This window comes from Phaethon aethereus (genome assembly GCF_964289735.1).
Source record: "Phaethon aethereus genome assembly, chromosome: 1".
In the NCBI taxonomy this organism is placed as follows: Eukaryota; Metazoa; Chordata; class Aves; order Phaethontiformes; family Phaethontidae; genus Phaethon; species Phaethon aethereus.
Window position 1 is genome coordinate 13,694,770 of NC_138575.1, and position 12,178 is coordinate 13,706,947.

Genomic DNA, 12,178 nt, shown 5'->3' on the forward strand with positions numbered 1-12,178 from the left:
GATTGCATGCAGAATACTCAGATCATTAATTTATTCCTCTTTCCACTTCCCTGATTTTAAACTAAAAGTTAAAATAGCCATTACAGAACAGAAAGGAAAAAAGGCAGCAAAGGATCATTCAGCTGTTCAAAAACTTAATTTTGTGTATTTGTATTTATTACAAGATCACCAGATAGGACCCTGTAAAGTTTCCTTTGGAGTCTTCCTGTCATCAATGAAATGCTAAAAGGACAAAAATAGTGAAGCTATTCTCTATGAAGACAACAAATCTTTTTCCACTCCTGCAGCTCAGACACCATTCTCTATTCCATGATGAACTCTTGTTTTCTAAGGTGCTTCAAGGACAGGTTACTTCACTTTTTTAACAGCTGAGTTGCACAGAGAAAGGACAGACAGAACAATCCGGGGTGTCTTATCTACTACATTTTGCAGTGGCAACGAAATGTAATAATTGTCTTTGGAGGAAGAGATGAGAAGGAGACAACAGAGGAGCCTATTCTAGCCTTTGACAACTTCTCTTTAATGTGGATGCATACTCACCAAGCAAGTTAAACATAGACAACATCTCATCCATTCTATCAAAGAAACTTAAAACTCTTTAAAATTACTTTTTCTTAAAAATCCTTGATTTATTGAATTTCATCAAAAATGCAGAATGCTTGGAATTGATAAAGACAACTGAACCCCAGTTGCTATCACTGCTGAGAAAGCACCTCCTGCAGAGCAAGAGTGAAGTTTTTGCCCAGAGACGAACCTTCATCACCTTCATTCTGACTTAATTGTAAGAATCTTTAAGGGGTTGTTAAATAATTTGGCTATGAAATCCACAAAGAATGCCTTTCCTTCACAAAATGTGTACTTGTAGTCTTCCAGTAGAGTAACTTTTCCCTTTGATATCGTCATGGAAAAACCCTTGCTATGACCGATCATTGATGGTAAATACTAGTGAGACAGAGTCAAGTGTAAGAGCTGTAATGGCAGTCAATATATGCTCAAATGCCAATGATAAGAGAGCCAGGAAAAACATTTTGGAAAAGCCATTCCATAGAACAATAAGATGAAAATAGTATATTGAGGAGATAATCAGACCCAGGAAAACTACAAGTTCTGCTTTCTTTCATGACCACTTCCTACACTTCCATCTCGTTCCTACTCCTCAGTATAGAGAATCCTGCCTACTTCATTACAGAGGAATTGTGATTTCCTCATCTTCTACAGTGATCAATAAAAAAAAAAAAAACCAGAAATGAAAAGGAAGATTTTTCACAGGCAAATACTCAGAATTACCTCAAAATTACAAATTGTCAGTAATCCAAAATTTGTTCCATTTTGGCATACAGACATGTGCCCAGAGTATCAAAGAGGCAGGAAAAGGTACAGTGTGTTTAGCTGGTCTGAATAAACACACAGATAAAATACAGCACACAAATTTGTGCACTGAAATACAGAATGGCAAAGAATATTTCTGATGTCAGTAAGGATCCTCCTACAAGAAAAAGCAAAGGCTAGGAATATAAGGATAAAATAAGAAGACTTAACATAGTTTTTGGCCCCAGGACCGGAAGCCTACTTTCATTTAAAAAACATTTTTAAGGATAAAGTGGGTAGGAATGTATCAAAAGCATCATAAAAATACACGTCACATATCATTTGACAAATTAATAATCCTGCTTTGAAAGCAACAAAGAACACTTACTTTGTGATGACTGTGATTGTTGAAGGCATCTCTCACTGTTGCAGTGCTCCAGCCTGACTCTTCTGGCTTAATCACTTCACATCGACGTTCATGGGCCTGCATACATTCTTCACTGCTTTTACCCGTCTTTTTCCCATCAAGGGACACGTAGCCATTATCAGTCTCAGTGGATTTATCTATTGAGTTTTTCACTTTCTTAGATCTATATTTGAAACAAATATAAGTATTAAATCACTGATTCTCTCAATTGTTTTCCCAGCCTAAATCAACCCATGTTTTAGTTTTACTACTAAGATGACCACAAACTAATAATACTAACACTTGATGCAATACTTGTAAATATTTCATCTTGTAAATACCCATTATCCTTTCCTAAAATTGTTACAGAAGAAACCCTCAGTGTCTGAAAGAAAATTATATCATTAGCTACTGAAAGAAAAGAAAATCTATTTTCAAACAGAAACTTCACAGCAACTTTGGCAACAGAAGAACCACAAGCCTCAAACAAAACAAGAGGTATGCTGCAAGTTTCTTTGAGTACTATTAATTCAAAGCAAGTATGCCATTTCCTGAAGCTGCAAACAAACATGCTGTTTAGTACTCTGTACACAGATTTGTTGTTGTTTTAAATACACTCTGCTTATGGACAACTCTACTAAACTATGGACAACTCTACGTTATCTAGTAACACCGCTGGCAACATATTTCGATATGTCTTACAAATACACTAATTAAGCCTGTTTTCAAATCACAAAATAAGTTTATGAATTATGCTTCAGTATTATTATTAAGACTACTAATATTGATTAATAGTCTTCCATAACATTCTCTAGATGTCAAGGGCCTTATCTAGCAAGAAAAAGGCTTTCTCAAAGCAAACATTTGGACGGTTACACTTCCAAATTAGAAAGTGCAGTCGATGAAGGAATGAAAAGGAATAGCAGCTTGCTACCTTATCGATAGAGACTACTTTAAGTCTTTACTTAAACTTCTCTATTCTCAAAGTATATTACATGGAAAAAAAAAAATCAGAAGAGCAATTAATATCTTGTATTTATTGGATTTCATTTGTTAGATTCCCAGAACACTTGTGAAAAAACCCTAAAGTGTTATAAATCAAGTTTTCCAGATTTTTGTATTTTTATTAAAACACTGGACAGAGGTCATAAAACTATTAAGAATCTGTTCAACTGATCTTGTGCTCCTATGAGGGAATATGCATTGCCTTTCTCTTTAAGGAGTGTGGCATTCTGTGAGAGCTTGGATTACAGAGCAGAAGATTAAATTCCTCTCTAATACGTACATCAAATGAATTGGGAGAATTGGAATAGTGGCCTTCACATTCCTCCCAAGATAAGGTATTCCACATATACAAGAGAGACCTGAACACAAAAAATGGCTAGGGAGAGCTGGATAAAATGAAAAAAAAATTTTAAAAAGGAACAATTCATCTGTTGGAATGCAGACAAAATAATAAAGAGAAGAGACAATGTTACTGAGGCGTTCCATTCTCCTTTCCCATCTTTAATCTCATTCCACCTTCCCTCACCCCTTCCTGGAAAAAAGCTAACAGGATTTTTAATTTTTTTTAAACCAAAGCTAACTGCTGCTCCACTTCTCTTAGAGGAAGCTAGAGAACTCACCTACTATGCCCTGACCTACTCCCAAAATTCTTAGTCAACTTTATTTCTAAATGAGTACAAAACCAGCAGAAACACTTTCTGTAGTTATTAAGTATTCACATGGATTAATTTTTATTATAAACTTAGAAAAGTAAAGAGACAGCAAGATGCTTTAGCATGTGTTTTGTGGTAGAGAAGCAGTTAGTAAGCCTCCTGTTCGCAGATTACCAGTGTGCTAGCTCACACACAGAGTTTTAATTTTCTAGGCCCATTAGGAAGATCATCTAAAATATTATTGAGGCTTTTAACAAAGAGGTCAAACTATCAACAGTGAACATGTCAGAAAATTATTTCTGTGCCGTTCCATAATGTCACTGTTTAGCTAAGTTAATGAAGATAAGACAACTGATGAAAGAGAAAGCTTAGCTTATTATTTAATAGGAAAAATTGCTGTTCCATATCTGGAATAAAGCAAGTATCAGCCTTTCAGTGGCAAGTCATTGTAAAACAGTAAGTTTCAGTAAGCTCAGTTGTGAGCACTAAAGGAAGTACCACTAATACTAAATTATCTGCAATAAGCAGCAACCCAGAGAGGCTAATTTTTAATGCATTAAATATACTTTTGGCACTTTTAAAAAATTTCTTTTTAACAGTGCAAAAGGGAATGCAGTTCTCATCACAGTCAGAAAGACTTACTCCACAAGTTACTAAGCTGTATCGGTGGAGTAACAGGACAACTCTTCCATGATTGACTTGAGAAGTTTTTACACATTTCACATCAAACTTGAAAGCTACTAGGAAGAAGTAGCCTCAAACAGTTGAGTAGGAATAGATAAGAGAAAAAGAGTATGTATGTATGTATAATTTGACAGGACTCCACTACTCAAGCAATGTTTAAGTGCTAAAACTGCACACAAATACTAGTCTGATATCAACTAAGGCTCATTTTGAAAAACAGACAACTTGACTGAGTCCTTCATTTGTTTCTAATGTAGAAATCAAAGTTATTTTTTGTAAGAATCCCTAAATTTAAGTGTAAGCCTCCAGCCAGAAAAGGGTACATTTGGGCTTAAAGTTAGGCTTTGATGCACTATACTGTGATAAAAGAAAAAACAACAATAACGAACACGCACAATACTTCCCTAGCTGATAGAAATGTATCATTTCCTAGAATTGATAGAGATAGATGTACATCATATATACTTTTAATTCTAGCACGAAATTTTAAAAGTTGATTACAGAGCAAAACAGGACACCACCATGAATAAATCCAAGGCCTTAAAAAGCTTGAACATATGCAAAAGCTAAGTCAAGAATGACTTTGAGTCTCAGTCATGCATTAGCTAGAGAAAATATTAAAAAAGATTTAAACCAAGTTTCTGGAAGACTGTAGATTTTTTTTTACTGTCAAGTATTCTATTCCCACATATTTTCACTGAGGTTGGTCAAAAAAAACCTCTCCTCCCTGTTCACACTGCGAAACTTTTAAATAAGGTACAATTCTAAGATTTCCATAATTGGAGTAAGGACACACACACAGAGAGCAAAGTCCCAAATCAGTACTACATTCTGAATAAATTACCTATATGAATATTGCCCTCCTTTCCAGTGAAACTAATAATTAGCATTTTCTAAATTGCCCCTGTGCTGGATTAAAGTTTAGAAATATAATTTATTAGTCAGACTGAGTTCTGCCATTTATTGAGTATACAGTTCCAGATCGCCAATGACCTGAGTGCAGGCAAATGGTCTAGCTACACAGGGTCCTGCCCTAAAGAACATAATTCCTGAGATTAATTTTGAAAACATGTGTTTAAGACCTATATTTAAAACCCCAGAAAATGGTATCTCAAAGTTTAATATATTTAAAAGCTGCTGTAAATAAACACTAATGAGACATTCTAATGTGCTTATCTAAAGAGCTTCAAAATATGTCTTAAGAAACAGGAGAGGGGTCACTGTACAGCTCCTTTGCATTGAGGTTTCCTAAGATTTTCTTCAGCAACAGTAGATTTTCTTCACCAAGTAGTCAATGTACTCAACGCTGCACTCCTGCTTACTCATTCCTAGCCCCGTTCTGCCTTCCCATTGTGATAGCAAAACTGTTTGCATTACCACAAAAAAAATTACATGAGGAAACTGATCTGCGTGATCTCCTGGGAAAAAAGGTTACTTTTCAGCTGGATGAGTTCCTGATAGGGTTTATATGGCTCCAGACATACAAACAACTGTGCTTCTGCAATTGAAGAGATAACAAATGACTAAGGGCTACTTACAGCATTCTCAGTAACTCTGTGCTCTTTATCCTTTGAAGATACTGTATATACTATGTAGTCATCATTGAGCATTAACATCTATATATATACACTACCTCTCATTAAATGGTTTAAACAAGTCCTTAGAGTAAGTCCCACACAGCATTTCTCAACTGAAAACACTGAGCCCAGTACGAGGGAAGGGAAGGGAAAAAATGAATCTTCCAACACTTGTTATTGCAGATCAGTATCTTCAATGAATAGAAAACATTCAAAAGTTTACAAGATTACACTCCAAACATACCAGAAAGTAATGCATACAGACCCAAGGAATAGCAGTGTCTATTACCATGACTCACAGTTTGTCAAAGCTAGCTTAATCTACACAGGAAAAAGTCACATGAACTCTCCTCTTGCATATTTTTAAACGTTTTTAAAACTGCTCCAGAGTTTCAACTAAATATTCCCAGAATGTAACATAAGACAAGCTTTACCAGTGGTTAAGAGCACACATCACAAGTATGACAGACATGTTAGTGTTGCCATATTTAAGATGCAGCATGCACAACAACACATAAATGTAATAACTTGCAGTATCCCTTTTCTCAATTTCATACTATTTTACAAGCATATTTTCTCTTGTTAATAGATGCTGATACGTAGCACTCACAATGCTGTGTGTATAGCATATCTTTAACCCAGACTGCTTCAGAATGTTTTTTTAAAAAACTTTTTAATTGCACAGAGCACTGCATTAGCAGATGGATCATTTGCAAAACACCTCTGGAATGTAACAGGCTTAGATATTTCTTCCAATCATTAGAAAATGCATCTTCAATGTTGATTTATAAACTAAACGCTGTGCCTATTTGAATCCTGAAGGCTTCTCCTTCAGAAAAACTGTGTGATTTGATGACAGTGATAAAGTTCAATAAGCATTCTCTTGGAGTAATAAGCAGCTAATGTAATAAAGTTAGAGTTTAATTTTCTCACTGGATCAAAACCGAGAAACTGAGTTGGTTCGTTCCTGAAAGCCCACAAAGAGCACTCCTACATCAAAATATAATTTAACTAAATGTTAATTCAGTATCTTTTCAAAATTATTGCATTAGTATTTGCAAGTCAAGAAACAACACATTAGTACATGTTCAAATACTGAGGTGAGTTTACTATTAAGAACAAAAACTAGATCAACAAAAGTTTAATGATTACATCAATGTTTACCTATTTAGAAAAGGGATAGTGCATCTCTAACACATACATAGCCTTGAATAAATACAAACCCTGATAAAAAGAAAGCAGCATGCCAGATATCTCTGAAGACAGCGCCAATACTGCAAGAGGTGCTTGTACCGTAGCTCTGCACTGTTCCCTCCTGTGTGTTATCTGTGGTACTAGAGCCATCTCCTTCCCTATGTACTTCCAAATGTGCTGCTTTCCTTAATTTCCTTCATCAGAAGAGATTAAAATTGGAAGGTAGCTTTATAAGTGCAATCTACTACTTCTATAACGTGTTCAGCAGTTTATGCATGCACAAACAAGCAAGATTTCAAAATATTTTGCTAAAGCTTTACCATGTCAATTTAATAAACTCCATTTAATAAAATTAAGTATAACACTCGTTATAACACTTAAACCCAAAATACATTTCATTTCATCATCAGAGGCTTAGACCTGGAAACTTCACTACTACTCCCATTTTAATGGGACAATTCACTGTAGAATACCATACACTGGTATTCTATGAAGTGCTGGAAGGCTTAAGTTCCACATTTTCAGTAGCATCTCCTTTAATGTATGTTTCCCACAGAGATCATCAGTCAGTATTGCACAGAGTTCTAAAACAAAATTTTCAGTAATATATACTGTCACTCCACCACTATTCAGGTACACACTGTTTTGAGGCAAAATATCATTCAGTGCACTAACATTCAAATAAAATAATGCATAAATTAGTCAATGCATAAAAGTTAAAGAGCACTGCTTAGGCACCCATTTTTGAAGTTTCAGATAAAAAAAGCACGAATTACTCATCTCTTGCAAAGCAGAGACTGTAAACCCCTACATTTTTTCATGCATGTTCTTAAGAATAGTTTAACAATCCTAAATGATAAGTACTTTAACATAGACTATACCTTCTTCTTTTACCCCCTGTGCTGGGAGGTGGCTTAGGAGTTCGTGTTGAAACAATCTGACAATGCACAGTTCCAAGTAGCAACATTAGCCATATTGGCCCAATTACTTCAGTCAGAGGTATATTATGTGGGCTTTGGGCTGTATAGAATAACACTACAGCAGCAACTGGAAAAGAAGTGAAATGAAGTTGAGTTCAATATTTGAAATGTCTGAGATGGCCAACTCGTTTATAAGGCTTTTGTTAAAAAGAGCAGCAGTCAGATGTAGTCCTTTACCTGCATTTTAAACCAACCCATGTAATTCTGAGAGGAAGGAATAATTGCAATGAAATAGACAGTAACAAAGACTTAAACAGTTGCCTACTGTCTTAATATCCTTCTCTTCTTTTACACTTGTGGTATTATAGCTATTCCTCAAACAAAAAAAGGCAGAATGAAGTAAGGGAGGGGAAAAAAGCATTCGGAAAGCAAGATCTGTCATGAAACAACTTTAAATTAAGGTGAAACTTCAGTAGGAGACAAACAAAATGCAAATGTCATCCTTAAAGAAGCGCAAATAACTTTAATTCTCTATCACCTATAATGATGCAGCACAATCCAACAAGCTAGGTGAGAGTAGGACTCATCAAACCAGGAGCAGGTTATCCAGACAGGTTGAAGTCTCTCCATCCTTGAAGATATTCAAACCCTGACTGGACATGGTCCTGATCAACCTGTTCTAGTTGACCTCCTGCTTCAAGCAAGGTTTCAGACTAGACAGTCTCTAGAGGTCCCTGCCAACCTCAACTAGCCTGTGATTCTGTGGAACCATACATCTATTTCAAAACTGTAAGGACCAACAGACTTCAGACTGGAAACTTTATATTCTCTAGCAGAATGCATTTTGAACTCCATCTTCTAGTCTAAGGACAAAATTGCCCATATGGATAGACAAACATAAGTGCAACCCTGTCTACATTTCATATATACTTGTGTGTCTATTTTCCAGTAACGAGGAAAGATCAAGACTAACCATGTAACCTGTGAGGTAGTCCAGCTGAAGCGACCAGGACTCCAACTAGCACTTGGGGCTGGAAAAGGGGCAGTTTCCAATTCCATAGTTGACTTTTGTAACCCTATAACCAGCTTTTCATATAGCCAACACCCACGCAGCTCTCCTTGCTCCTGTACCCAGAGCCCAACCACTTCTACAACTTAGAAATGTCTTTACAGGCTTCAGGTAAATATAAACACATTCAACAGGCATGGGGCCAACAGAAGAGGCAATCCCTCTCTTTTTCTCTGCTTATTGTATGTTCTTGTTGCTCTGCCTCTATGGCTTAAAGTGCTGTGTTCTGTAACTCAGCTGAGGGAAGCTATCAAAGGAAAAAAAACAGGAACTCCAATAAACAATTCAGAAACAGAACCGGGGAATAATTCTCTGTACCTAACATCCACACATCCCATGAGAACTTGGTTTTGTTCTTGTACTACCAAGAAGTGAAAATCCCATAATGTAGACCTACTCCTAGCACAAGAAATACATAGTACACATTCAACAGCTTTCACCAGTTCTCTACTAAAATTAATTGAAAACAGTACAGCCACATATAAATTTAATGTGATGCATTCAAACACCTAAAATATACCACATGAAGCCATGCTCAACACAGCAGATACTTAGATGCAATGTCTTCCACTGAAAAGAGATTAGACATGTTTTTCACAAAATAATCTTTAGCAAGGTAACCAGTATTAGAAACATGATGAATGTACAAAACAATGGAATCATTTTTGATTGTGATAATCTATTTCTAATTTCCCATCAGTCTTTTTCCTAAATTAAAGCACAGAACGTTATGTAAAACACATAGGGTGTCTTTTATTACTATGTGTGGACTAAGTTTTTGCCATACGAGGTTTCTCAGAAAGACAGTATGCAATCAGAAACCTAACTTATTAAAAAACAAACAAAAAAGGTACAGATAGTAAAAGGCACAGATAATACTACCTCTTTGTAAATGAGCTTATCCAAGTTTCTCACATATACGATTACTTTCATAAGGTATAAAGTGTAAATAAGTTGCCAATTTTGACTGCTACCATACAATTTGGATAAACAGGTACTTCTGAGAACACACAGCTCCACAGATCCATGTGAAATGATTTGTAGGAGTAGGCTTCCACAAAATAATTCAAACTTCACTACAAGATTTCTTCTGCTACTTAAAAAACATTTAACAAAGCAGACTAATCTAGAAGAAATCATCTTCTCCCAGAAGATACAAATCTGTAGACTGCAGACTCCCACCGTGAAGTCTCACACAGATTTAAGAAAATGTTACCAATCTCCTGATCTTTTCAGTAGGATGGGAGGGAAATCCAAGAATTTCTTTCTGCATAGTGTGTCCATATGCTGTAGTGCAGATGATCCTAGAACTGCTCCTACCAACAGCTAGGTCTTGGAACAGAATTTCTCACACCACTTTTAACTATTTCTTTACTTATAGTTATTTGGACTTGTACTTTCCTTAATTACAATGGTTTATTTTGTGAAACAGACACAAACAATTTAATATCACATAAACCAAAAAGCTGTATCAAAGAAAGCAACTATACATTTCAAAGACCAACAAGCATTTATTTTTATAGCAGTTAAAGCTTTGAAATATCGAGTTTAAAAACACATACATACATATATATATCTCACCACAATAAACAATCATTATATAACTATTAAAGTTTCTTGTTTCATACTTAAGAAATACACAATAGACATACACACTATAATTTCACACTTCATTTTCCTATTAGAATATAGAAACATTTTTAAAGTAAAAAATGAGGTAATGCTATATACAAAATGGATAAGGAGTCAAAAGAAAAAGGTTTTACTTCTACCTTAATTCATCGGTCTGTTCCATGACCTTGGACAAAAAACATTTCTCTATAGTTCTCTTATCACTCATTTTGCTAATCATACTTTATACTAAAGGAAACCAATGCAAATAAAATCTGGAGTTTAAATCTACAGCCAAGCAAAGAATTCTTTTCTGTAGACTTACATAAATTCTAGCAAGTATCCTGCTAAAGCTAATCAATTTCAGAGTAATAATTCCAAGTAATGCAGTCCATAAATCTAAAGAAAATACTTCATAATTAAATAAAATCATTTAGCTAAACATTTATAAAGAAAATAGAGTCAGACCATTTTAAAGCAGTGACAGTGAGAATATGTCATAATGACAGAAAGTCCAAGCCACAATACAAAATTCAGATTCAGGGCAGAAATATGGCCACTGGAGTTGAAGTGTTTTGTTGTTAAGTTTTCCTAATAGATTTTTGACTTTTTGTTGCTGCCTTACTGATTTTGTACAAAACAAATAACCCAGCACACCTTCTGAGTAGAATATAAGCAAAATTTATACAGAAGCACTAGATGGAGAGGCTTGAGAGGGCTTGTTTTAAATGGTTTCCAATAAAAAAGTCGATTTAATTTCACTTACATGTCCATTATAATCTCTATTTCAAAAACCATCAAAAACTCTGCAGTTAATTCAGCACATTTTAAATGATAAGCATTTCATATAGTTGGATTATAGCATAATATGGAATACTATTAAGTCTTTTCCAGCATTTGTTAATTCACAGCCTCAGAAATATCACAAATATTTTGTCACATTACAGACTATATGGATTAAGGAAATTATGCATTCCAACCATAACTTTAGCAAATCATAGATCCCAAGAAATCTGATGGGGGAAAAAAGTTAATTACAAGATAGGTCTGTAATTAATGTCCTAAAAAACTTGCTTGCATTCAGAATTTGCATTGTCTTACTATTTTGCTGCTTTCAGAGTCTTATGAAGGCTCCACAAATTAAGTGTGGGTATATTTTTTAACATAAATTTAAGAATGGGAACAGAAAAAACTGCTATAATGGTATTTCTCAGAATAAGCCATCTATGAACAAATGAACTATAACTTATGTATTCTACTACCTATCAGCAGACTGACTAAAGCATAAGCTAGAAGTTCACTGCCTCTAATGTGACAAAATAACATATGGAAGGACAACTGGAAACTGGTCAAAGAGATCATCCTACCAGGCTGCACAATCTGCACACACCTTGGCAAGTTTGGCCTTGCTTGCTTCTTGATCAGAGCTCTTGATCTGCATGAGTACCAGAAAGACCAAAAGGCAAAGACAAAATACACTGCCTAAGCCAAAGGTTTCTTTGATATTACTCAGTCCTGAACTAAATTAGATAGTTCTGGAAACCTAAATTATATACAGAGATGACAAACTAACATATATGCTAAATAAAGAAAGCCTGTAAGGAAATCCTCCAATTTTCAGCATGCCTCCTTTATATATGTAAAAGAAATACTAACCGAAATGTGACTGTGCCATTCCAGTATTTCAGAAAACACTGGAATGATCCTTAACAGCATAAAGTGAACCAAGTAACATACAGCAGTTTCCATAT

The 12,178-nt window shown here is 35.1% G+C and overlaps 1 protein-coding gene across 6 annotated transcripts in view; it reads right to left on the reverse strand.

Moving 5' to 3' along the window:
* PHTF2 (putative homeodomain transcription factor 2) overlaps positions 1-12,178 on the reverse strand; it is a gene marked incomplete at its 3' end in the record, with an annotated part of 51,928 nt that overhangs the window by 20,093 nt on the left and 19,657 nt on the right. For all 6 annotated transcript variants that reach the window (XM_082008737.1, XM_082008734.1, XM_082008736.1 and 3 more), the window contains 3 exons: positions 7,709-7,874; positions 6,857-7,021; positions 1,697-1,898 (listed from right to left, as the gene is read on the reverse strand). In XM_082008737.1, coding sequence (XP_081864863.1) covers positions 1,697-1,898; positions 6,857-7,021; positions 7,709-7,874 — 533 coding nt within the window. The remainder of the gene's footprint in view (positions 1-1,696; positions 1,899-6,856; positions 7,022-7,708; positions 7,875-12,178) is intronic.